This window comes from Thunnus maccoyii, chromosome 19 (genome assembly GCF_910596095.1).
Source record: "Thunnus maccoyii chromosome 19, fThuMac1.1, whole genome shotgun sequence".
NCBI classification, from domain to species: Eukaryota; Metazoa; Chordata; class Actinopteri; order Scombriformes; family Scombridae; genus Thunnus; species Thunnus maccoyii.
The window spans coordinates 7,553,890-7,581,423 of record NC_056551.1 but is presented as its reverse complement, the minus strand read 5'-3'; the positions used below and the strand labels follow the sequence as shown (position 1 = coordinate 7,581,423).

Sequence of the window (27,534 nt, the reverse complement as noted above, 5' to 3'; positions counted from 1 at the left end):
TTCATTGTCAACATAGAATATTACTAAATAATGATTAACGTAACTTCATTACTACCTGACTACTTGGAAAAAACAAGCTTTTAAACTCTTAAGCTTGTTTAGCAATCAAAACCATACAGTCTTATAGTCCTGATTCTTTCCTTTAACATACATGTGCTGTAGAACACATGTTGACATTGTAAATTAAATAAAACAAAAAACAGCAGTAGTGACCGGAACCAGTTTTGTTACATGCAGCCGTTCAGGAGGAGCGCCAGCGAGCCAAGGACAGAAATGAGAACGAGGTGGAGTCCACCAGCTGCGCCAACGAGGACATGCCCGTGGAGAAGATTCTGGAAGCCGAGCAGGCGGTGGAACCTAAAACTGAGACCTATATCGAGACCAATCTTGGTGTGCCGTCCAACTCGGTGAGTTGCTGTTTTTTATTCATATATTCTTAAGAAAACACTCACATATTGTGTCATTCTGCAACAAGTCATCACTTTGTGTACATGCTCATACCTGTGTGCACACTCCTGGAGCTGGTGGTGAGCATGCTTTTTCTCTCATATTTACTCCTAGATATATTAGGGTATTGCATTAGAATAAATTCTTGCTCTCCATTCTTTCCTATTTATACCATGGACACGGAAAGTTCTTATTTCTGATTGGCTGATGGGTGTTAATATTGTACCCCTAAACATGACAGGACACCTCGAACTTAGTTCTGGCCAACAGCTTAATCATCTATCTAAATTAGTATAAAAACATATATTAAAGTGCATATAACCACTGCAGCAGTACCTCTGCTTCGTGCTAAGAGTTAACTCTTACTGGTGAAACAGCCTTAACCTGACTACACATTAACTATGGATGGTAATTTGACCACAGCTTATTTCTTTAGCTTTTTCTGTTTCTGGAAAGTGTCCATTGTATAAGAGTGATAAATCACTATGAGATGTCTTGACAGTAACAGACTCACATCTTGTCTGTTATTTTCATATAACAGAACACCTCACTATTGCTTACATATGGGGCAGCTGTTGCTCAGGAGGTAGATACAATGAAGAAGAATGAAGTATTCTTAAACTGTGTCCATATAGACTTTGCTGTATACTATTGCAGTGTTGTGTTTTTGTAGTGAAAATGTAAGAAATTAGTCTTCTTTACAATTTTCTACTAACACTTAATGATACCAGACTTGCGCCAAAGGACGTCAGTCAAACTCTGACCTTGGAATACTGCTGCCAGAAAAACTTACCAAAGAGAAAGTTAAGAGAATGTTTTTCAGATTTACAGCTTATGGCTTATACTTTATTTTTCGCTTTCCAAAATCTTGCTGGAGCCGTCCCATCATTGTCCACAATTTGCTTAAATTTTTTCCAGCTGTAAGAAGCTTTTTTTTTTTTTTTTGCATTGCATTGGATTTTCATTGAGTCCAGTAACAGCACACTTCATGCACAGATCAAGTACTGACATCATAGAGAATACTTACTTTTCACTGTAAATAGCCTACGTACTCATTATCCAGAATTAGCATGTGGATTGGAATTGGGACACTGTTTAAAAAGCATATTTTTTCTTTGCTTCCTCTTTAATAAAACTTGTGTTTGTTTTTTGTTGTGGAGTCTATAGCAGACTCAGAAGTTTATTAACACCCTGCCGCCTGCTGGTAAAGATGTTGATTGAATTTTTGGAGTACAGTGTGTCCTCCCTCTTTCAGTCCCTTTGGAGGGGACTGCTTGTGGTCTAGAGCGTTGGTTCACCTCACCTCGTATGAGCTCCTTCACTGTGAGTCTCCTCATCTATCCCCTCAGTATCAGCTGGGCACTGTGGGCTGTCTTTGACACAGAGGAGACTAAGAGTGATGAATAATGCAACAGGCAGACTGTTCCTGAAAGCATCCCACAAAGCCTCAGCTTTCTCAGGAATCCTGCTGGAACATGAGAAACAGAGGAGCTGTGCAGCAGCCTACCAAAGGAGGCAGGGGCGAGGGAAGGAGGGAGGGAGGCATGGACGGAAGGAGGGAGAGAGGGAGGGCTTCTTCTGGGATTCATCTGCTTCAGGGGAGGGAAATGTCCTGTGAAGTAAAGGTAGAAATGTGAAGGCTGTTATGTGAGTAAATGGGAGCTATTTTGGGGTGCCAGATGGAAATGTAAGAGATGAGCGTTGACATTAGGGAGAGAGAGAAGGAGTGGGGAGTCGTTGGGGGAGCGGCTGGCAGCTCAGACACACTAATGCACTGAGTGTGTTTGGGCTCAGCCATGGTGGGTCCCTCGATGCCCGCTGCCTGCCTGGCATAAAGAAGAGGAGGTTTTCTTAGGGAACACTGAAGAGATGAAAACAAGGGCTGGGTGTTAATTACGTTTTACTGCTTATTATTTTAATTGGAATCACATCGTCCTAATTTCTGACTCCGTGCAAGTTGCAGTAACAGTAAAAGCTAAGAAAATGAGTCATTTTAGTTATTAAAAGTTTTTGTTGTAGCAAAATGAAATGTCTCTAATGTAAGGCATAACAGTAGAATGCAATGGATTGGATTGGATCAGGTTTCATTTGCAATTTTACATTAAATTTTACAAACATTTGCCGTTTTGCTGTTTTGTTTTTTTTTCCAAAAGTAATTGTTCACTGCTTTGAGCACAGATAAAAATCCATTCACCTCAAGAGACAAGGTGCACTGGTGAAACAGTACTGAAATTCCCATCCACCATGGTAAAAGGGCAAGGTTTAATCCCCAGTAGTGGTTGGTTCCAACAAACATTTTTGGGCGTGTTGGGAAGCCAGGGAGTTGTTGTGCACTGCACTCGTGTTGTCTACCGGTTGGTTATACTCTCCCACTGATGTCCATTGCTGGCAGGTGGCTGGTGATGAAAGTTAGGGCTGAAACTGTTGATTATTTTCATTATTGTTTAATCTGCCAGTTGTTTTCTTTATTAATTGTTTAATCATTTGGTTTATAAGCTGTAAAAAAAAAAGAAAAGAAATGCAGAAATAAGCCCATGTCAACATTTCGTAAAGCCCACGGTGCTGTCTTCAAATTGCTTGTTTTGTCCAACAAACAAGAAAAGCAGCAAATCCTAAATAGTGAGAAGCTGACATTTGCTTGGAAAATTACTTAGATGATTTATCGATCACAAAAATAGTTGCTGGTTATTTTTCCATCGATTAAGTGATTAATCGATTAATTGTTCCAGCTCTAATGGAGGTATCACATTCCTGTCTGTCTGTAGCCCTCTACAGTCTAACAGCAGTGTTAGCAGTGACAAGGACAGCAATGCATAATAAAGCAGGCATTTCAAATGGGGAGAAAACAATAGAAAGAGAATAAATTGAATTGTATGTAAAACTTAGGCAAATAAAACTGAAAGGAGTAGGCAGGAAAATCTTACTTTTAGTACAATTTGGGTGAAGTGACCCTCTAACCAAACAGGGCCCAGGATGTTGGCAGAACATAGGCATGCAGGCTGTCCTGACCACAAGAACCGCCCCCCCCCTCTCCAAGTCCTGTTCCCTGCCTCCCCCCTGCAAGGTCTCCATTGAGAAGCGCTGCCCCGTGCTATAATTAATCACAGGGCCCAGGCCATGAGTGTACACCATGAATAGGCCACCGCCACTGTCTAATGGCCGGGGTCTGGCCAAGCTGAATAAAGTGTGTTTATCTCATGGTGACCTAGAACAGGAGTTAAACAGGCGTTAGTAATGTGCCTTCAGTCAGACGAGGAGAGGCCTTCTCTATAAGAGGAGGGGGAGAGGAGGAAGATGCTTTCGTTCCCTAATCCTGAAGGTGTTTCTTGACTTCAATTCATTTCTTTTTTTTCCTCTCTCTGTTTTTGAGTTATTTCTGTTTCTACCATCTATACGTTGATTTATATAAAGGTTTTGTTTCCTTCAACCGTAGACAGGAAGTGTTGTGTTATTTAGATGATAATTAGCTGATGATTCATCCCCGCTCCCGACACATGAGGACAGTTTCTTTTTCTCTAAAAAAAAGTGGGACACTTGAGTAATTCATTTTCATACTGATCTGTATGAGCATCCAATTTTCTCCCTGTAGTCACGCTAGTGTAGTCTGGTTCAAGCAGAATAATGAAAAATTGAAAGGCAAATCTTTCGTCTCCCCTCCTCAAGTGATGAAAATTTCATGGGACAGTATGCAAGCCTGGCATTTTTCTAAGTTGCTGGGATGATCGACCACGGCGGTGGAGCGTGCGTGGCTATAAACCTTTTGATTCACTTGGAATGAAGACTGTGTGTTTGTGGCAGGCATTAAAAAAACTGCTCCAAGGGGCTAGAATCCAGTAACTCAACATTTCTTCTATTACTTCCTGTCCCAAGTGGACGTTTCATTTTTTGTCCAACCTTCCCCCTGCTTATTTGCTTCATATTTTCAACTGTGATCTCCACAGTAGAGGAAGAGGAAGTAGCGCTTTCAGTTGAGCTGTTAGAGATTCCCAAGTGGACTCTTTTCTTTTTTTGTACTTTCCTACGACAAGGTGAATGTAATTCCATCACAGGTCACAGTGGGCTCCTCCATTGTGGCCCGCTAACATCCTAAATGCTGCTCTGTGACTTGAACAGTAAGTACAGTAATGTGATGCCTGAGGATTGTTGCAGGAAAGTGTAAGCTCCTCTCCCCTGTCATCTCCACAGACGGAGGCAAAGAAACAGGGTCAGTGTAAACACGGCTAAGATAGCCATACAACATTCATGAGGCTCGCCATGTTTAACAAGAACCCTGGGACTTGTATTCTTAGGAGAAGGGGTGGCTCGACCGTAGCGCACACTAGGGTATTCACGACTGCTGCATTTTAGTAGTCATCAACTACTCCCAAAAAGTGGTCGAGTAGTCGATTAATTGCGAGAGATATATCATATGTTTCTCGTCAAAAAGGTCTCAAATACAATCAGTAAACGGTTAACTGATGTAGGCAGGACCATCTTCGAGAGTCCTCGATTGGCTCTGAGTGGCTGTTTACACATGAGCTGCGATCTGATTGGACTAAACCCCCTGCAAGCTTTTCTGAGCCGGAGATACTGATACTGCAGTAACAACGCAACTCCTTTATTGCAGGGATAGCGGGAGTCTTTCCTTCTCTAAATACCTTAGTTCTGGTACCAATGTGGTACTTCAGGGTAGCCTTACATATACTGTAGCTCACAGTTTTATCTGCTTTACTTTTGTATTTCTTTACTGTTGATTGTAGTCAAGAATTGGGACGTACAACCGTTTCTTTCTGCCTCTTGCTCTTGCTGCATGTCTGCTGTTTTAGCACCCCACACCGCACAGTGTTAGTCACGCACGACAACTACCCACAGTGCCCACAGCCGCGTATCTGCTGTAGATGTAGTGCCACAGTCTTATTACTGCACCGTGCTAAAACCACAGATGAACGATTAGTCTACAACGATGTACAGTGTCGACTAGTGTTTTTGAAAGTCGAGTCGCCGACTATTCTGCCGACTATTCAGTCGACTATAACCACTAGCGCACAATGAAGCCCCCTTTTGTTTTTCTTTGTTTTGGCGGCCGGGGTTGCCCTTCAGAATGAATTAGCTGAATCTGTTTATGTGTCTTTTGAGAGGAAACGCGGCTCACAAAATCTGTCGCGCTGAACCGCCACCGTCCACGTCTCCCTCGGAGATGCTGAAATATTCATAAGATGTTTTCATTCTCCCCCTGAAGAAAAAAATAAATAAAAAGACGACTTTCAGTTTTCAAAACAGTGTAGTCTTTGTGTCTGGTTGAACTTTTTTCATATTTCAACTGCGTTTCTGTGATACTCTGCAGTCAGTGTGAGTATCACACCGTAGGGAGGGAACATGGAGGAGAGGATGGGATAGTCTTCGGCCTGCGTGTTATAAAAGGAGAATGTGAGTGGAGGGACGTTTTCTCCTTCATCTTGAACTAATCTTCTCTTGAGAGCTGCAGTTGATGTTGGGATCCTCCGAGCTTTTAGCATCGATCGGTGGGATTTGGAGAGGGAAGTTGGGGAGAAGTTGCTGTTTTTTTTGTCAGAGTGGGAGTTCACACAGTGATACTTAGCATTTAAGGATGTTTACTTGATTTAAAATTATGCACAAAAGTGTGTGCACAGAGTCTTTGTTTACACACATACAGCACATATCAAGGGTATGTACTCCTGGGATGATTTTAAATTACCCGTCAGAGATTGACAGTATTGTTTGGGATCCGTCTACCCCCCTTCCCAGATGGATTTACATTTTAGTGAGTTAGTCATACTGTATGTGTGCTGCATTAGGATTCCACCATTGCTCATAAGCTCCCTGTGGGTCAAAGAATAAAGCTCCTCAATATGATATATCAGGACAGTTAAGGACAGACAGTCCTTGTCTCTGGATTGGAACTTAAATTGCACACATAAATTACTATCTTAACAGGAAAACTCCTCATGGGAAGAAATATAGGGACAGTCTAGAACATCCAATTGTTTTTAAGAGAATAAAAAAATTACTAAAAACAATATGTACAGGTTTCTTTGGTGTCTCTTCTGACCTCAGAATTTATAAAATCCTTTGTATGGTCAGTGGTAAATTTGGTTTTACTTGCTTCTCTTCATCAAATGTAAATGGTTGTGTAAAGAGGTTGATGGTTCTGCTACAATTTAAGACATTTTTACGTTCGATGAAAAGTACACACTATGTTCACCACAAGTGAGTTTACACTTAAAGTATTTAGGACCCTTTTTAAAAGCCTGTACAGCGTCTTACATGACATACAGTACATTAAAATAATAGATAGAGTATGTTCATGTCTCATAGCTGTAAGATCCTTCTTTAGCCTTTCTCCTGGCTTTTATGCTTATCTCTCCTCGAGGCTTAAGTGGATCTAATGAGGTGAAATCAATAGAGGACTGTTTCTCCTTGATTCACCCGGACCTTTTATTTCACAGAGAAACTATTTTTCCTATTTTGAGCACTAAATGGACAATACAGTGATGTCTATTAGCCGCCAGCCCACTACCAAGAACTGTTTGTTTTTATTTTTTATCAATATCTAATGGATTTCTTTCCTACTCAGACATGTTAACATTTAATTACTGCACACAAAACACTCATAAATATAAGAAATATTAGAATAAATAGTATTATATAATGATATATGAATTTAACATTTGCTGAGTTTTACAAAGCCCTGCCCAGTCTGGTTATAAAGACCTATTTGAGTTCCTAAGCGCTTGTTCTGTTGTGAAGTGTCAGTAAAGTGTCAGCAGGGGCCCCTTGAGCTCCTCTAGCTGTCCAAATGGCTGATTTGTGTGTCGGCTAAAAGGTCCCCAAAGAAACAGTCTGCTTGGTTAAAGTCGTCTTTTCACCGGCAGCTCTCTGCAGGTATTTCCTCCACGAGCTGGGACAGAATCACTGTTTGCTTTGTCTTCCTACTTGCTCCTCTTCAGAGGATATTATTCACAGCAGTAGTACTCATGTAAGCGTGAATGTGTCTGTGTGCTCGGTGATAGGTGGCTCAACCTGACAGCCGGAAGACGCCCAACAGAGATACACAGACTAAAACAAAAATATGACACGTATTAATTTCATCCATTACCTGAATGTCTAACTTCCAGACTTGTGTGTGTTTTGTCTCCCTGCAGCCTAATGACCCAGTGACAAATATCTGTCAGGCCGCTGACAAACAGCTCTTTACTTTGGTGGAGTGGGCCAAGAGGATCCCCCACTTCTCTGAGCTGCCATTGGACGACCAGGTCATCCTTCTACGAGCAGGTCTGTTAAAAAGATTTCAAGAAGTTCATAAAAAAACAGAAAAAACAATCAGGATGATGATTTTCATTTCAAAACGATGCCTTGACAAGACATATGGATACAATATATAACATGAAGAAAAAAGTAAATAGATGGAAGAACCTGGCACCCAGGAGTTTAGATCAAATACTGGTCTAGCAAAACAATCGTTGTTTTATCTTGGTTAAAATGATGAGGTAGTTAAATTTTATGATCCTGTACAGCAGTACATATTTATTTATGTTAGAATATAGCTAGAAAAACTTGGAACCCTGTTTTAGCTTTTCAGAAAGGCCAATGAAAGAAGCCTTTAACGAGAAAACAGCATTATTCAACCAAATCTGGTCATAACCCTGAGTGGCTCCCTGTGTCATGTGACTCAAACAAGAGTAAGACTCACCAAGGTCAGAACAACTCATTGTGTGTATCTGCTATATGTGGAAAAGCAAGCTAACCGCGCAGGATCACAGAAGCAGCAACGTAAAACAGAGCGTGAATCATCTGTCACTTCTGTTACATTCACTAACATCACATGCAGGAAGGTCTTTTGGGTTCTTCCAACACATTGCCCTTGTTGCCTGCCTGTCGCTCCATATTACACCGTTATATTCTTAATCCACCTTGAGGGAAAAAAAAAAAAAATGCTATTACACACCCATCGCATACCCTAAAAAAAAAAATCCTCCCATCATTCCTTATCCTCCGCACACACAATGATAGAGAGACTTCAGCAAAGCAGAGAGAGACATTATTCTGGAGAGCTCGTCTCTTCTCAGCGCTCAGGTTTTCTATAAATAACCGCTTTAGTTCTGCTGTATCACAGATAAAAGCATCCCAGCTCCTCGCATACCCAACTCAACTCTGGGGAGAAGAGGCAAGTGTTGCCAGGCAGAACAGTTAAAGGAGCCCTGTCACTCAAAAAGCAGCGTCTTGTGTCTTCACTGCTCTCTGTGTCAAGCCCCTGCTTTGGCACATCAAGCCTGTTGTCTTTATTGTGATGGCAGGCGCAGTTCATCCCTTTTACACGCTTGTCTCTGTAGAAAGCATGATTCAAATGTCTTAGTAATAACCTGATGCCTGCGCTTGAGAAAGCTGCACGCTTTTACTGCGCAGCTTAATTGATTCATTGGAATTCCCCCTTTGTTGTCAGTTTCATTTTGCTTGAATGCTGTGTGAACTTTTGTACTGGGATTTGCTTGTTTTTGTTTTGTTTTTTTTTCTTTCTTTTTCCTTCATGCTTTTCCTCGATCCCTCTTCCCATCTCTGCCTCAGGTTGGAATGAACTCCTCATTGCATCATTTTCGCACCGTTCGATAGCGGTTAAAGACGGGATTCTGTTGGCGACCGGCCTGCACGTCCACCGCAACAGCGCCCATAGTGCCGGAGTGGGAGCCATCTTTGACAGGTCAATATTAACAACTTTCTTGCACTTTAGTAGTTATCATGTTGAAACTGATGTAAGTGCTGACTGGTGCTACCATTTTCTAATAAAACATATTTCATCTGAGGTTTATTAATTGTAACTATTGGCTTTATTGGGGGTTATTGAATCATTTACATGTTTTATAGGTCAGTAAATATTCAGAGGAACAACTTTTTTTGTTTCCAGATTGTGAGAAATCTCTTTGGCTAGCAGCACAACTAGCTTTAGGTATACAATTGCTTAAACATTGTCCTTATTGATGGCTTATTACTGCTCTGTTCAGCATTCATGAATTATTTATTAACAAATATAAACGTAAACACCCTTTATTAAGAATGCCTCATTAGAAAGTGGTAACATTACAGGCATACTTAGTAGGTTGTATCTAATGACTTTGTAAATGTTAATAAATCATTAATAATGACAACACACATTGAACTTATTGATGCCTTACTGATTATTAAGCTTCATTTATTCAGGCAGTCTCATCATTGATATCAAGATCTCTTTAACCTGAGAACAGGTTACATATATACAAGATCACAATAAGATAGTTCATTCACATCAGAATCACAGTCACAAAACAATCTTACATTAAGCATTAAAAAAAGATATATTAACTACTGATAAAGCATTAGTTTTTAAATACATTTGATTAGAAAGTGGTTTAATTTTCTCATATGACATTGAGGTTTCTTTCATTGAAGTTTTACACCTAGACTGGAAGTCACAAGCATGTGCTTCATGAAAAGCAAAGCAGCACAGGAACTATTGATTGACTCCTGTGTATTAAATATGTACACCTGTATGCATCAGGGCTCACACAGGAACACTGAACTACTCAGAAAATGTCAAAAAAAAAAATAAAAAAAAAAAAAATCCATGCACAAGTCGCCTACGGTGAAGTCGGGTGTGTGCAGGAACCACCCTGGTGACTGTTATTGACATTCCAGGGCAGCGAGCTGTCTGACAGACTGAAATCTCACATGAGGCTGACGGTGTCTGTTCAGCAGCATCACACCTTGAGCTGAACTGAGATGCACAGTTTGGAAAGTTATAAAAACTAAATACTGTATATATTAAATGCCAATACATGGTTTTAGATTAGTTGATCGACAGAATATTAATCACTAACAATTCTGATCATCAATTATTTGCTTAGGTAATTTATGACAAATTAATTTGCTTGTTCCAGCTTATCAAATGTGAGGTTATACAGATTTGATCTGTTTTATATTATTGTAGCTTTAATATATTTTGGTTTTGAACTACACAATTTAAAAAAAATCTGAAAAATCGACTTTCTCAAAAAATAATTAAAAGAGGCTTTGATGATGAAAATAACAGTGTGGTGTACAGGTACATGTCCCTGCAGTTGGAGGTGCTGTCATCAAACCCATTTTTAATAGCAGGCCTCATGTTTATCTTTCCGTCTCTTCTTTCTTTTCTTGGGTCTCTGCCCCTCTGACGGCCAGACTCTCCACTCAATCATTGGCGCTGGCAGCCACAGGACTTATTACATCTCTGCATTAACTGTGGCGAGCATTAAGATACAGAGAACTGATAATGTTTCTTTATCTACTCCTGCCTCTTCGCCATACAAATGAAGAGACTGATTAACTTAAATACTTCATTATTTTCTTTCCTTTTTTTTTTCTTTTCTCTTTTCTTTTAGCTCTGTCGTTCCTCTGAGCAAATTGAATTAGAATGAGCTAAGAGCCGCAATTGACTTTACTATCCGAGAGAGAGAGAGAGAGAGGGAGAGAGAGGGAGAAAGAAACGGGAGTGAGAGGGAAAATAAAGAGCGCCGGGGAGAGGGTGTGACCGAGTCAAAGAGGGGTGAGGAGTTTGAACGACTCCACGCACCAACACTCCCACCAGTGATGTCACACACAGACAGTGGGAGTGCTGGTGTTAGATTACAGCTTGTGTTTACTCTGTGGCTTTCCTTTTATGAAAACCATGTACTAAATATAATTACTTTGCAGGGTTGTAAACTTTTCCACTGATCTAACGGTGCCTATGTGGGCTGGAGAATACGCTTGTGTGTATTTGCTTTTAAATAGATTTGAGCTGGATAGTAGTTAAAACATATTTTTAATGTCCCAGTCTGGATTTGGATAATTCTCATGAAGGGTAGTATGTGCATTTACAAAATTGTACCAATTAGACTCAAATGGTTTCCTGTGATCTTAACTTTGTCTGGCATTCGTTCGGTTGTGCGATATAACACAAATAGTCTAGTAGCTAATAAGGATTAAATAAACGTAGTATTTTTAACTACATCTGATTTTGAATAAGCCACATTTCTAACTTTGTGTTGTCTTTTTTTTGTGTGTGTGTGTCTCTTTTGTGCAGAGTGCTCACAGAACTGGTGTCTAAAATGAGGGACATGCAGATGGATAAGACAGAACTGGGGTGCCTTCGAGCTATAGTCCTTTTCAACCCAGGTAAATATCACTATATGTAAGCTGTCATTTGCTGTGGCAGTTTAAAGAAGCTGTAAAGTGGGTGTTTCAAAAATGTGCGGTTTTAAAAGAGCAAACAGTCTTTTCATTCTAGTTTCAATTTTACTTGGAACCAAAACAATCTTGGGGCAGAATTAGACTACAGCGCAACATGGAAATATCTGATGCCAGTTTAGGGTTTTGTAGTTTTGAAATGCTACCAAAAATAATACTTTTCTTTTCACCAACCTACATCTAATTATTTTTTTAAGTGGTAAGCATCCACAACAGAATTCAGCACTGTTAACATATCTCCAATGTGTGATTGTTCTCTCAGAACAATGCTGTATTGTTGAACAGCTTTGTTGCACACCAGTGTATTACAGTTTGGCATAATACTTCCATTTCATCTTTGTGAGCTGTAGGGCTGTTACTGTTTCTATCTGCTGCTGACACTGTCCTCAATATTGCTAGAATAGAATATGACTCATTTAAGTCCTGAAACTTAGAGTGATACTCCACCCAAAATCTGTATTTTAAGCATCAAACACTCCCACTAGTAAACTTGAAAGGTGACTTCTGTTTTCGCCTGCATTATTTAAGTGAGTTCAAGTGATGGACAGTATGCAGGATTCTTTGGTTTTCTTTTCAAGTTAGGAGTTTTTGATCCTACGCACCTGTCACTAAGTCCTTGTGGTGTCCAAGAACTTTTCTTGAAATTTCTATTGAAGTGTTTTGACACTCAAATTCAGGTTTTGGGTGGAGTTTCGCTTCAGGTTTAGGACTTGTGACTCAGCTTGACCTCATTAATGTAGCTTGAGAATTGGAAACTGGATTTTGAGTTGCCTTTGTTTTCTTTGAACTTCACTTCAGACTTCTCTATAAAAACTTGAGACTCGCTTGTGACTTGTAAAACTGATGCGGTCCCACCTGCTGTGTGCCGAGATAGATAGCGCACAATAAAAGCTGATACAGTACATAAGCATTGAATGATTAATGGATTGAAGGTAAACCGATTAATTATTGTTTTTTATAAAGTGACATCCATTAGAGTTTTTATGGCATTTTCCTGCTGTATACCCATAAGAACCTGGTCAGTTTTCTTTAACTGAGACTCTTGCCTAGGCATGTGTCACTCCTGCTAACAGTGTGCTGTCCTGAACTCCTCTCTATTAAACCAAACCATCAATGTGACCCAGGTTTTTTAATGACTCGGTGTGGGAGCCTCCCTCTGTCCCTATGGAGCTACTGTGAATCCGTTCACCCCAGACACACTGATCCTCTGTGTTCCACATTTTGTTCAGGCCACCTCCAAGCTCGCTGGCCCCGGTTCACTTCTCGGCCTGATTCCTTGTTAATTAGGGGTTCACTAGACCGGTCTGACTGAGAAAGCAAAGGGTGGGGGCGCCGGAGGAGGGGACGGCGATGCTAAAAAGGACCTCAGTCCTTCCTTTCCCACACTGTGTCATCTAGTCCAGCTATTAACAACAAATGTTCTTTCATTGTTAATCAATTATGCAATGCTTTGTTAATCAGAAATGTTAATCAATGACGTGTTTGTGTTGTTTATCAAAGAGGAGTCCTCCAGTGAAGCTTAAATTAGCGCCCGTTCGGAAATTGCAGTCCTAATTGGACTAGCCTAGAATGTGGTGACACACGTCCACAATGAGCTTGTGAGGTTAAAACTCAACTTGTAAGTTAGTAAAGCTCTGTTCTATCCTGTCTATCCCGGAGAAAGACTTTCAACTTTAATTTACACAGACTGAGTTGTTCACTAGCCAAAAGTAGAGGATTGTGATAGTATAACTGTAAGAATGTGAGAAGGACAATGTAAAGAAAAAAAGGTACATCTACTAATGAAACACCTTTCCTGTCTACATACTGTAAAATAATAGGGTTTAATAATAATAAAGGTTGTTGTTGTTTATTTTTGTCATTCGTGTGTGTGTGTCTCCACAGATTCTAAAGGTCTGTCCAACCCAGGTGAGGTAGAAGCTCTAAGAGAGAAAGTCTATGCGTCTTTAGAGGCCTACTGCAAACAGAAGTACCCTGAGCAGCCTGGCAGGTAAGAAGACAAACACAGACAGGAGTTCAACTGTGCACATATATAGATAAATATACATCATATATACATCCACATATACAGGAATAAAAAGGAGTAGGGCTCACAACTTCATGGTGCCTAAGATTTCCTCACAAAATCGTAGCAATCACAGACAGTATAAAAATAATACTCATAATAATTAAAATAATTTAATCAAACACTCATAGTTGTGAGTTGTGAGGCCTGCTCTTCTACACTTAATCTCTCTTTACACAAATTTCTCTTCAGCATGTATTTTGGGTTGATAAACTGCACAATGAATTGATGAGAAAAGAAAACATTTGAAGATTATGATTAGAATGATTAAAAAAAAACATATTTGTAGCATTTTTAGTTAGCTGTTTGATTGCTTTCTTTTCCCCTTTTAATGGTCGTTCATACCAGAAAGTGGCACAGAGAAGTTTGTCTGCGTGTCTTCTTACAATAGTTGAATCTAGAAGTTTGGTGATGTACTCGTAAGGATAGTTGGTAAATTACCGTAGCTGGAGAGCTAACATGTTAGCGCTAGTCAGTCAAAGCTCATTATATTGAAGATATTATATATGTGCGGTATCTAAGGTTATTTCATCTCCTCATTCCTCCCTCTTGCTGTCAGATGTATAATGCCGACGTTTTATTTTGGTCTTGTGTTGTGACAGGTTTGCCAAGCTGTTGCTGCGGTTACCAGCGCTGCGCTCCATCGGCCTCAAGTGTCTGGAGCACTTGTTCTTCTTTAAGCTCATTGGCGACACGCCCATCGACACCTTCCTCATGGAGATGCTAGAAGCCCCACATCAAATGACATAATAGCAGAAGGGGTTGAGCTCTCCTCACCCTCTTCTTCTTCTCCCTCCTCCTCCTCCTCCTCCTCCTCCTCCTCCTCCACATCTCCCACCAGCCCTGGATCGGGAGCAGGGTCCTTTTAAAAAAAAATCCCATCTCCAGCAAGGGACAGATCACGTGACGACTTTGGACGGAGAACCTCTCCCTACCTCCCATCCACCCTTTCTTCTCCTCGCCTCCCTTTGATGTGTTTCGAAACAATGAATTCGTCATGTCTATGGGTCTGTTTTATACCTTGTAAAAATATATAAATAAGAAATATATATATGAAAATGAAAATCTCATGACAACACGAGTGACAGCAGTGGACTGAGATGAGGACGGACAGAGGACAAAAGAAACGTATTGAGCCATCGTTTTCGTCTTTGCTTTTCCTACACCTTGACAAGAAAAAGCAGAGATGATCCACAGTTTTGCTTGCAGGTATATTAATTAAAAAAAAAACAGCGGTGATGTCATATTCGGACACTCAGCGTTGTGATCGGGACAATCGTGGACTCGGGAGAGCCTCAGGTGGTCTTGACTTGGACCTGAGCCCTCTCTGTCTTTCAGGACTGAACTTATTTCGGGGAGGGATGGTGGGGGGAGGGAGGGGGGCGAACACGACTGCTTAAAGGAACTCATCTGTTCCTGCCTGACTCGACTGAACACGTCAGGTCTTGCACTAGCTGTTTTTGAAGTGTGAGCTTTCTGGAATAGAACTCAAGAGGTGGGTTAACAAGACTGCAAGTGCTCAAAAAAATTTTTGAAAAAAAACTCAGGTCTCTGCCCAATTCCAACAAATATAACCATGTCTTACTGTTAGCACTGTGCAACACCGGGGAGGACGATGTATTAGTCCACTAATCAGCCCTTCAGTTAATGTATTGATTGATCTGGAGTTGGGAGAGCTTGTTATGTACAATCTGCGCAGTTCTTGTGCACACAGGAAGAAACCAGGCTGTTGTAAATTAGCCTCACATTAGCTTTACGCTACATGTGCATCACCGGATGCCGTGAAAGGCGACCAGCAGGTGCAGGAACAACTTTTGTCATCCGTCTTTGAAAAATTTAGCCTTTTGTCGCAACCTCATAGGTGATCACAACCAACCTCGGGTGGCTGGAAAGTGAGCGCACATTCGGTCTGTGAGGGGGGGATATTCTCAAGCGTCTGAGCTCCTCTCCGTCCCCTCTCCAACCTCCCCACCTCTCATTTCATGTGAATTTCAGCACACCATTTACACCTCCACACTCAGAACTCCTGAACTCCTGCTCACAACGCAGTGGGTATTTAGCTTCTCTAACCCACCTCATTATCTACCTGTACAGGAAGTTACAACCGTATACAGTATTTGACGTTATTTTCAGTTTTCCATTTAACGACAGCAATGCACGATTACCTCTGTTTCCATCCCTCCTCGGTTTCTTCACACTCATTTAGACTTAAAACCCTTTACAGTATGCGGGAGAAGCGCTTATCGTTGCAGCAGAGCCATTATTTGTTTATTTGTTTGTTACTTGGCACTTAACCTCATGACAGTGGAGTCGGGTTCCTAAACGGAGAGCTGATTTGTTCGACCTTTGAGGCGGATCTTTGGCCCAGGTTATTCTTCTCCTCAGAGGGACACACACACACACACACACACACACACAGTCACTCTCTCTGCACTTCTCTGGACAACCGAGTGTCATTCAAGTCGAACTGAAAATGTTGAATATCTCCATGTTATGTATAAATATGCTTTATGCCCATATTCTGCTTTTTTTTTTTTTTTTTCTCCCCTCTCCTTTTTCTCTAAATGCTGCAGCTGCTGCAAAACTATGCATCAAGTGCATTTCCAAAGATTGTCCACAGAGCAGGTGCATGTCGATATGGCTTAAACAGGTCTGATATCTTGGTGTTGGTATCCTGGTTAGATGTGGGTCCCCTGTTAATATGTTCACAGAAAGGAGTAAATATCATACGTACATGTTTTTCTCCCTCCACTATTCAGATATCTGATAGTCATTCCGCACTGGTTTACTCACCCTTGACTGATTATAGGCTTACATAGAGAATAAGCAGCTGTTGGCCCTCATTTGTAAGTGTATTATGGAACAGTGGAGCAAAGTGGAGTTTAATGATATGTTAAACTACAACTATAGCAGAATATGATATGAGAAAAAAAAAAAGAGATTTTCTTCCTATATCTGCATATTCACCACTCTTTCATAAGCACCTTGACAGGGTCTGAACCTGAAGAAACAAACCTGAGCACTGTGTTTTCATAATGATGGTCGATAGTCTGAGGTGTATGGAGTCTGGAATGTGCCACAGGAATAATATCTTTTACAGTGTTTGATTATAATCAATTGATACATTTGATACATTTAACAAAATACAAATTCAATTTGCAAGGAAAATAATTACATTTGCCGGTTAATTGTTGTAGTCGCTTCTTCTTTTTAAATGATGAAATAATAATTGAATTTTAAAATGGATTCATGATACAGATTTTAAAGATTTTACTTTTTAATATTGCGTTTCCTGACGTTTCTGCCTTTCATGTTCCATCTTACAGTTCATTTGTGTCCCGCTTTACAGTTTGCCTTCTGTGCTCCATTTCATTAAAGCACTAAAAATGAAATGAAGTCCAATCCACAGAGCAGCAACAGGAGCTTTTATTGGCCAGCTGCTGCACAGGTGGCAGGAGTCATGTATGAGACTAGAGCTCAATTTCTATATATATATATATTTTTTTTTTTTTTTTCGCTTATTAATCGGTAATAATTCAGTCTGAAAAAGTCTCTTATTATTCTGGTAGCACAATAAAGACTCCATAGACTTTTTTGTTTCCAACCAAGACATCAATGATACAATGGCCATGTGTACATTTTTATCTGTGATTTGGGACCGGTTTCACAGAAGGGAGCTACATCTGTAGATGTTAATCCACCATCTGTGAAACGGATCCCCAGACGAACAATGATCTCTTCTCTTAGGCAGAAAAAAGCAAAGAGCCGGTTCAGATGCCAGCTCTGAAATGTCAGATACTGTACACCTCAAACAGGACTTTCACATTTACTTTCATTCAGATGAGTTCGGGTAAGAGCGAGCGAGGGATGAGCTGTTAGCTCCCTCCAGTGGAAGAGAAGCAGCGCTGCAACATCACTTGATTTATTTTTTTAATTTTTCCAACAGACAGAAATATGGCACTTTCTCACTGTATTATTACACCATGTTCCTTTTGATCAGACTAAACCACAGCATCTGTGCTTGTTAAAAGTGAAAAAGGAGCAATAACTTGAGTATAATGTATTGGCTTATTATTTTATTATGACTCAATAGTTTCAATGAGGTGGCCTGTATTATTATAAACTATCCAGGTGACAGTATTGACTGCCAACTTGAGCTCAGTTTACAGTATTTATATTCTGGAAGAAATTATACTTGTCTGTTAAAACAAAAACAACAAAAAAAGAATATTAATCAAAACTTTGGAAGCAAGAGAAGCAGATATGAAACAATTAGACGTTTGGTTTTTTTGCAACAGGGTGACCCAATCCTCCTGCTCTCTACAGCCTGATGTCTCCTCCTCTTAGTTTACTGTGACTGGTGACCGCAGGTTATCTTAAGCCATAAAATGTGGATGATGTGCGAGCTCACTCCCCTGCAGGAAATGGACAGACAAGGGTCTTCTTGACGAGATAAAAGAACGGATCACCCACGTAGAATGAATACCTACATGAATGCTTTATAACATAAAGCTATATTTTGTTAATATGTATATGTGTATATATTTATAAATATATATCGACAAATCTGTTCCTTGAGTATTTCCAATATTGAAAGAGGGAGACAAGTCTTTCAGACCAAACCGTTCCACACCAGGTGTTCTAAAACTCAGAGGTTTACCGTGTTTTTTTTTTTTCTCACAACTATCTGGGGGTTTTTGCATTAATGACTTTATAAAAATTAACTTTCGATCAACCAGCAGAATCCCAGCAGCTCTAAACTCAAAAAGAACCAGCTTCTCAACAGTTTATGGGATCTCAAAAAGCTATGAAAGATGACAAAACAAAAAAAAAAAGGTTAAGACTTTAAACCCTCCAAAATGTATGTGTTGCTTGGCAATTGTATGTTCAAAAAAATGTAATCAGGAAAAGCTGATCTTGTGACACAATCACTGCTTTCTTTGTTGCATAGACAGTAAAAATGTTCAAGTATAAAGAAAAAAGAAAAAAAAAAAACACTTGAAAAAGATCTATTTTTGTACAAAGGTAATTTTATCCCTTGCTTATGTACTCTGTTCTTTCCCTTTTCTTCTGTGGGCTGTTGTATACGTTGTGGAAAAGCTTATTCGACGAGGCAAGAGAAACATTTTTCAGACTGAAAGCGAGCGGTGAGAGGAGTAGTTGGCTTTGGCACCTTGGTAACTGTCGCCTTTACTTTGCCATTTTCAACCTGTCGCTGCAAGATGGGAATGTCTTCTTTCATTATATTTTTGTCTATTTTCAAGGAGATTGAATTTTGTCATCTGTTCTTTGTGGGTTGTTCTCTGATGTTCTATCTTTCATGGACAGAAAGGTTATTAAAAAACTTTAAAGTGAACTGGACTGACGGCAGCTGATTCTGTGTGTATAATATCCACGTATGATGCACGTAAAAGCACAAAAACACTCCGCTTCTGACTGGATAACATGAAACATACAAAAACTGGTTTTTATTAAGTTGCAGGTTATAGCTGTCATATGCAAACATATAGTCCACAAAACCCAGATTAACTACAGAGAACAGATGCTGCTGGCTTTGTGCGCAGAACTACGAGCTAATCAAGCAGAGGAGAACATAAAAAAAAAACAAAGACAGCTAAAAAAAAAATAATAAAAAAAATCACAATACATGTAAATGTCATATGTACAAAGCCTAAAACACAAAAAAAAACTGCATTTGGTCACTGTTGTAAACTGTAAAATGTTAAAATTATGGGAATGTTTGACCAGAATGGGATTCAACTCACTGCTCTGATAGGATTGTGGGAAAAAAAATTAAAGTAGTGACATTTACATTCGTTTGAACTATCAAACTATTATCTGCGACATCATGAATCCTGATTTGTTGCCTTAATAATGAGAACAGAACTTACAAAATTGGAAAATATATCTTGTTATGGCACACGGCGCTTACTTGAGATCTGATATTTAATATTAAGGGGGGGGGAACAGTAATAGTGGTACCACTTTAATAAATAATAGTACAAGAGGGATCCTCGGGTACCTTTTGTTATAGTCACCTCTAAACCTTGAAGTCATTTAGGCAGTACTACACAATTACACAGACAAAATAAAGGCAAAAAAAAATTGTAGGAAGGCCAAATAACCATTTAATTTATTGTACAAGACCATAAATGCACGTGTGGGAGCTGTTGTGAAGCAGTGACATCAGGGTTAATGCAGTGTTAAAAATACTGAAGCACCAGAACTGACATAAACATTGTTAAGTAGAACAAAAGTCACCCATTTTTCTAACCAGACAACAAAAATCTAGCACGTGTTAGAAGACAGGTGGGATATCTCGGATGTGACAAGAGGGAATGAATCCGCTGCAGAGCTGATGCCGCTGATGTGTTTGTCTGATGTGGCTGATTATTTGGTTCTCCTTGCTGAATTTCATTACCTGAAAGCTCTCTGCATCCAGCAGGAGCTCTCTGTTAGAAAAAAAGTCTGCTTTTCTTACAACAAAATGTAGAAAAAAATATATAAAAAAAAAAAAGAAATATGAATGGCCAAACAGATCCAAAAGGGGCTTAGCAGTCGCTTCTCCATAGCTTGATGGTTTTGTCGTTTTCTAAAGCCGCAGACGCGATGATGTTCTCTGTCGGGTGGCAGGCGGTCGAGATGACGACGTCTGGAAAGAAGAGACAAGAAGGACAATGGAAACGGAGGTAAGAACTACAATTGAAAGTCTCTGCGTATCATATATGCATTTCAATTTGAAAGCCGAGCAGTGCGCACGGTAAGAAATAATGAGAACATAAAACATATCACACTAAGTTAGACAGTGTGTCTCCTGCACCTGTGTGGCCCTGCAGCTTCTGCACGATCTCCTTCGTCTGCAGGTTCCAGATATACACCATGTTGTCCTCCGAGCCCGACACGATCCACTGCAAGACACCGGCCCAGTCAGTGATTTCACGACAGAAATATGCATAAACTCTGCACGTGAGGCATTAAACACCACAGATTTATTCAAACAAATGAGCAGATATCCTGTGTGTTACATCGAGGATCAACTGTTAACACTCTTCAAAGCTCTTACCTTTCCACCGGTGACGGAGAAATTTGCGAATATGCAGTACTTCTCATTTTTATGGCCGGTGTACGTTTTCAAGCACTGAAACGTTGGAAGAACAATGAAAAGTTACATATTTGTACGTGCTAAATGCTAAAGAAAGATGAAGAAATGTAGTTTAGTCCTCCAATGCAACGTTTTTTCTTAATTCTAAAGTGAGATTAAACATGTCATCATGATCGAGATTAAGAGAGATTTGCATATTAATGTTACTTGACAGGAAACATAAGATTTGCAAGATGAATTTCGTCAGTAGATCTGAAAACATTAGCCGTTTGTCAAAGCATCTCACCTTTCCTTTGCTGTAGTCCCACAACTTGAGCGTGCTGAAAGTAAAACACAAACACAGCGGTGCGACTGTTTAACAGCTAAACATCAAACTTATCATTCATCACATGTACGTTCTGTTTACAGAAAGCTGCAGGTGAGGCGAGATTATCATAGTGTTACACCGCCCTCTGCTGGTGAAATGGTATAAAAAAAGAAGCAGATAATGAGAGTTATAATACTCACTTATCCAGTGTAGCAGCCAGGATGTATTTCCCGTTGGGGGAAAACTTCACAAATGACACAGGAGGGTTGTCGTCATCTAACAACAACAGGAGAACAGTCAGCACACAACCAGCAGTCAATTATATCTAAACACCTTCAAGCACTTTGACTTTTTCACACATTTAATGCCTCAATTCATTAGGATTTTCTGTCACTAAACTACACACAACAAACCATTACACCACTTATTGCCAATTAAACAGATTTGCTGCACATACTGAATAATCTTACCTATGAGTGTCTTTAAACACTGCCCTGATGCTGTGTCCCAGATTCGGCTGTGAATGGAAAAACAACAACAAATTTGTCATTTAATTAGGAGCCGTCAGAAGACACGATGAATAAATGAATCATACAGACAGAAGTGAACACAGGAGGCATCGGTAGAGATTAGCTGCACATTTCAGGGCATCGTCTCAGCAAATCTTTGAGTTTGACTTCCACGTGGAAAGAACTCACGTTTAGTCCCGACATACATACGTTGAGTCATTTAGTGGTCTATTTAAACATGTTCTGCTGTCTGCTCACAGACACAGAACCTGGATTAAAAAGTGGCAGCAGTAAAAGAAAGCTATGAGAACACGTTCTTTGAAAAGCATTAATCATAACTGAACTGTGTCTGGAGGGTCACAACAGTCAATTAACTAGGCTTGATCATTTTGTAAAACAATTTAGTTCAAGTTATTAGAGATACACACCCTGATGTTGTCATCATAACAGCATGCTACACCCCTAACCATGCCGTTGCTCATGGTTAAATCTAACCAAGTGGGTGTGTTGTGTAGATACTGCGAGTCTGCAGATAGACCTACTATAGAGCATGCGCACCAGAGACTTCTGCCAACCAAGCCGGCCAATGTCTGGTTAGCCCTCTGCTAATTTAAATGGGACAAAATAACTCAATCTTGCAGCTCTTCTGGACTTTCCAAATGTTATCAGACTGAATGGATTGAATTCTGATAGTGAAAAGTCATTTTGCGGGGGTTGTGACACTCAAAAAATATTTATACCATTTTACAGCCACTCCTTTCCCTCGGCAAATATGTCAAATTGGCTTCAAATCCCAGCGTACTTCCTGGATGCTCCAGCTCAGTGAAATGCAACCACCATTTCCAAAAAACTGAGACACCGTCTGAGCATTTATCCCACAATCATAGTATCAATCCGTATTGATCAATGTGAACTCAAAACAACAACCAATCATAGATGCCACAATACTACATGCAACACACGAGTCAGTCAGCCAGATACTCTAGAAAAGTGTATTATTGAAATTATGGAGCTCTGTAGTAAAAATGCCTGCTCTAATTAGCATTTCTGCATATGGCCCAGCATATTCCAAGAATGTGTTTTCCCTGCCTGGCTGGCGTGTCTTGGAGCCCTTTCCCTGTGGCAGACTGATGACTGTACTGCTGTTGTCAGAGGATGTGGGGCGGTTGGTAGAGCAAACGTTACAGGCGGTGAAACTGAAAACATACGGAGCAACTTCAGGATTTTGGTCCAGTGAACCACCAGCTCACCCGACTCAAAGATATTCTCCTTTATGTAATCTTCCTCCCAAACCTGTTCACTGCAAACCCTGCAGTCACTGCTCATCAGAGGCTCTCTCTCTCTTTAGTGCCGCTAGACAGAGCAGCAGTACTGTTGTCTGTTTCAGCGGCGGTTTATGAAAATGGGCTGTTCTGTCCTTGGCTTTAACCCTGTAAAACTCTATTTTACATCCAGGAATGAATGGAAATCCATTCAGTAAATCACGTTAAGTTGATTGACTGCTTCACATCCACTTTAAAAGGGCAAAGTATCATCTTGAGAGAGTTTGCTTGCTAGTATAAAGAAATGCAGTACTGCTGTATATAATGTTAAAGCTGCAAATATGACATAAAAATACAGTATTTCATTTTAAGTGAAATATGCTTATTTATGACACTCTATTAGAGGTTGTCACTAAGCTAACAGGTAACCTAAAAGGTGATATTTCATGATTGGAATATAAATTGTGGTTTATTTTCAGTCAGAGGTTATTAATACATGATTTTAGTTTTGTTGAATATTGTAAAGCTTTAGTGCAATAAACCTATCATTGGAATGTGCCTCTTGCAGGACCATTACATTACTGTTATTTATTTCTATTCCTCTCATAATTTCCTTTATTACAGAAAATTGTGAATGTCTGAAAGCAGGAAAATTGTCCTTGTAAGGGAATTTGTACATAACTGCATGTTGTATTGTGACAGTCAATTAAATTATAAAATCCATTAGGTTTTAAACTGAGTTGTAATCTGCTAATGAAACACACAATGTGATTATTTTCCACTGCAACATGACAAGTGCTTTACTCAGCATCACATCTACAGTAACAGTGAATAAGAAAAGTTACTGCATTTAATTGTGTTGACTATTGCCATGTCAGTTTTTTTTTTTAAAAAAGGGGGTAATAACATAGTTTGTTCTTACCAAAGGCCGTCGTAGCTACTGGACACGATCAGGGAGCCGTCTCTGTTGAAATGAACCTGCGAGCCGAGACAGATCATCACATTACTGGTCTACAACATTCTGCTAATGTTAATGATATATATTAAAAAAAAAAAACTTACAGCAGAGACAGGGTCAGAATGAGCCGGCAACGTTTTCAAACATTTCCCAGTCTTCACGTCCCATATCCTTACACTCTCATCAAACTGGAAACAAACAAAAAAAATATCACTTTTTCTTCAAAACCACACACACACATACATGCTTTTTAGAACTGTAGCTTGAGCAAAGGTCTAAAGTCAGGTTTCCGTTTTACTGCTTGTTTCTTGACAAGAGTTTCGTACTCACCGATCCTGACACGATAAGATTGGACTGGGGGTTGAAGTTGCAGCAGAAGACGTAGTTGCTGTGACCTTTTAGAGTTTTTAAGCATTTCCCCTGTATTCAACAACAAAAAAAAAAAGAAAAAGGCGAGTTGAAAATGTCACAAACGTCTCCCTGGCAACAGAAGTGAAAAACGCCTCTTTACTCAAAGCACGAGCGGTATCAGATCACATTCGGCTAGTTCGCAGTGGAAGTGAATGCAGCTTTAATGGTGATAAAAATTTAAGAGCAACAGGAACCGCAGCTATGAATCCAAAGAGTGAGCACGGATTTCATTTTCATACTTCATAAATGTGTAATGCTACAAGACACGAGTGTGGAAGTCGCTACTGGAGTCTTTGTGTAGACAGGCTTTTACCGTTCACACTCACAAACACGCACAATCGTCCGCTCTCTTACCGAGCTCACGTCCCAGATCTTCAGGGTTTTGTCGTCAGACGCAGACACCAGGAGGTTGGAGTCTGAGGACCAGGCCACGTCAGATATGCCCTGAGCATTCATGGGAAATAAATAGTCACATAGAATTCAATGCTCTGATTAAGAAAGCAAAGGTAAAACTGATGAAAGAAAAGAAAATACTGAAACTATGGCTAAGGATTTATCATTTTGAAACTGAAAATAATACATGATGCATGGTAAGTTCTGCTTTTTGTATCGTTTTTAATCAAGGATGATGTAAAAGAACAAATACAATCCCATCTCTCAAAACCCTAAACGCTGCAGTAATAAAGACGACACTCACAAGTTTGTGTCCAGATATGGTTTTCTCAAATTTGCCGTCATATGCTCCCCAGATTTTGATGAGTTTATCAGCAGCTGTAAAGAAAAAAAAAAAAAAAGCATTCAGTGTTGCTACAAACAGAAACAGTAAATAGATTTTGCTCACAATACGGTTTGATAGTAATAAAGACAAATAACAAAAAGGTGGTTGAAAGGAACTTACATGAGCTGGCGAGCCATTCTCCACTCGGACTGAACTTGACAGAGGAGACGGCTTTAGTGTGGCCGGCTAATGTGAATTTCAGGCTGTAGTTAGGTTTGGCGGGAGCGGACTGTAAATGAAAATGACATTTATCAATAATGATGTTAGAGGAAAAAAAAATTCCATTTCTACATTTGGATACTTCCTCACCCTGCCTACCGTTATCAGAAATGAACTAATAAGTACGTTGCTGCAGTTAACAGCAGAGTTGGAAGTTGCAGGAAACATTAAAAACATTGAAAAAAAAAAATTCAAACCTTGCTTTGACTGGCAGACGCTGATGGCACCACTGGAGGTTTTGTGTCAGTCTCTGGTTTCTTATCCTCTGTTGCCATGGTGAGGGAAATGGGCATCTACTGTGCACTATCTTGAAACAAAGAAGAAAGGGATGCATGTTAAAAGTGAAATTCTATATAAGTTATTACACAATGCCACGTTCACAACTGCATAACACACTGCATGCAAGCTGAGGTTTTTAACACAAATTCATACATTATAAGATTCAGTGATTTTTATTTATATTATACAAGATATTCCAGTTTTCATTGACAAAATGATTAAAGTCTCCCTCCACTAAAAAATGTTTTTCTTCTTGTTCCTAGAGTTGAATATTTGAGTTTCACTGTGCAGAGTGATGTATATGTAGAGTTTGACAGTAGAAGACTGTTTTCACATTCATCTGCTGAAAGTGGAAAGTTTCTCCGAGCTTATTAAAATCCAGTTTTAAGGGGCGGGGCTACAAGCAAAATTTGTGACATCACAACTAGTTTAGAAGCCAATCCTGCTTCAGTATTCAACGTACACAAGTGTGATGTGGAAACTTGAAGCCTCCAGTGCACAAACACTGAGAATGAACTTTATAGAAAACAAAGAGAAATCTTGTATACCAACAGTTAAACTTATTAAATAAAATAGATTTGCATAATCATAGACTTTGAAATTGTTAATGAGGGAGAAGGAGGAGATGTCATTTTAAGGATTTTAATGAGATAACTATACTTTTTTTGTGGATAAACTATATCAAACACATATTATTCAAAGTAGAGTATTTTATATACATCTTAAAACATGTCTGGAGGGGATCTTTGAACACAAATTCCCAGAGGCCCCTTTGATAATTATGCTGGTCATGTATGTAGAGCAGTGGTTCTCAAACTTTTTCACATCAAGGACCCCTAAACTGACACAAATTAGATCACGGACCCCCATTTGATAAGATTTTGTCCCAGGGTCCCCCATCTGATAAGATCTTTATTTTTAGACGTTTTATTACACAAAGTGTATGAAACTCATAACCAAAACAGTCATACATTCTGTCATTATGGTACTTATAGATGGAATCATAGTGAAAATAAATTATTCCTCTTTTTGCTTGGGACCCCCAGGAACACCCTCAAGGACCCCTGGGCGTCCCCGGACCCCACTTTGAGAACCATTGATGTCAAATCACAGCTGTACAACTACTCTGAAATAATGCTGTAATTCTCAGTAAATGTAAATAAAGTCGGCTGGCACAGAATAGCGTATTTTCTAGTGTTTGGTAGTTAAAAACCATAAAATGTGTGGTTTTATTTATAAATGTAGCTGACGTTACGTGTTTCAGCTAGCCAAAGCTAGCTAACCTACCGTTGATTTGCCCTAAATGTTTCAGTTAAATGACTGGAAAGAAAAAATTTCTACTGTCAACCAAGAGAGGTTGGAATTAATTAAAAATATGTTAACGTGGAATCGTGTTTAAATGCAATAAATCGAAAAGGAAAAGGAAAAGGAAAAGCAAACAAAGGCACATAGTCCCTGACAAGTCCAACCCTGACATCCTACAGTAAACATTTATTTCAGCTTTAAGGATTTAAAGCCCGACAGAAACAAATGACAACACGGTCTGAAATCCTTTGGTTTCATACTGAGAGCTGAGAGCTATGTGATCATTAAGCCGTCTGCCTTAAATGAACTGATGCTGTTGACAAACTGTTAGCTGCTCCGGAGGGGCCCTCCATTCACACAATGAGCAATCACTCAGAAAGCGATACTCACGGGGATTTAACGCAGATTCACGGTCAGATTGTTACTCCTGGCAAAGACTGGGAGGAAAAAATCCACGTATTTGTATTTAGTTGATCACGAAGAACGCATATTTCACACGGGTGGCTCTTAGATGTTTGCATGCGAGGAGGAAGCTGCGAGGAGAAGCGGGGAATCGTGCGGTGGTGTTTCTGTGCGCCTGCGCATTACCCTCAGGAGTAACGGAAACAAAAAAGGGACAGAAAGTCGTAAAGGTATAACAGGTATTGGTAACGTGAC

At 39.7% G+C, this 27,534-nt stretch overlaps 2 protein-coding genes across 6 annotated transcripts in view; one reads left to right on the top strand and one right to left on the bottom strand.

Annotated features, from left to right (window-relative positions):
* Positions 1-15,093, top strand: part of rxraa (retinoid X receptor, alpha a) — a 105,540-nt gene extending 90,447 nt beyond the window's left edge. For 2 of the 4 annotated variants that reach the window (XM_042396073.1, XM_042396072.1), the window contains exons 6-11: positions 238-407; positions 7,590-7,719; positions 9,010-9,142; positions 11,519-11,610; positions 13,567-13,672; positions 14,350-15,093. In XM_042396073.1, the coding sequence (XP_042252007.1) occupies positions 238-407; positions 7,590-7,719; positions 9,010-9,142; positions 11,519-11,610; positions 13,567-13,672; positions 14,350-14,497 (779 nt within the window). In that variant the 3' untranslated portion in view covers positions 14,498-15,093. Of the gene's footprint in view, positions 1-222; positions 408-7,589; positions 7,720-9,009; positions 9,143-11,518; positions 11,611-13,566; positions 13,673-14,349 lie in introns of all 4 variants that reach the window. The other 2 variants (XM_042396071.1, XM_042396070.1) reach the window with 1 other exon arrangement.
* A 4,759-nt stretch (positions 15,094-19,852) lies between these two features.
* Positions 19,853-27,463, bottom strand: LOC121886232 (WD repeat-containing protein 5). 2 transcript variants are annotated; one of them, XM_042396179.1, is made up of 14 exons: positions 27,268-27,463; positions 25,491-25,600; positions 25,195-25,303; positions 24,994-25,067; positions 24,651-24,740; positions 24,216-24,305; positions 23,990-24,073; positions 23,850-23,905; positions 21,627-21,673; positions 21,357-21,432; positions 21,136-21,169; positions 20,811-20,885; positions 20,568-20,655; positions 19,853-20,399 (listed from the first exon to the last, which is right to left on the bottom strand). In XM_042396179.1, the coding sequence occupies exons 2-14, from the start codon at positions 25,584-25,586 to the stop codon at positions 20,299-20,301; spliced, it is 1,020 nt and encodes a 339-aa protein (XP_042252113.1). In that variant the 5' UTR covers positions 25,587-25,600; positions 27,268-27,463; the 3' UTR covers positions 19,853-20,298. The 2 variants fall into 2 exon arrangements, with proteins under 2 accessions (XP_042252113.1, XP_042252114.1); XM_042396180.1 differs by having other exon boundaries at positions 25,491-25,596.
* Between the last annotated feature and the right edge of the window lie 71 nt (positions 27,464-27,534).

Coding starts and splice junctions, on each gene's coding strand:
- LOC121886232 (XM_042396179.1), bottom strand. CDS start 25,586: ATGCCCATTTCCCTCACCATGGCAACAGAGGATAAGAAACCAGAGACT. Junction 25,304..25,490: donor CGTCTGCCAGTCAAAGCAAG/GTTTGAATTTTT, acceptor TTTCATTTACAG/TCCGCTCCCGCCAAACCTAA. Junction 25,068..25,194: donor AGAATGGCTCGCCAGCTCAT/GTAAGTTCCTTT, acceptor TTTTCTTTACAG/CTGCTGATAAACTCATCAAA.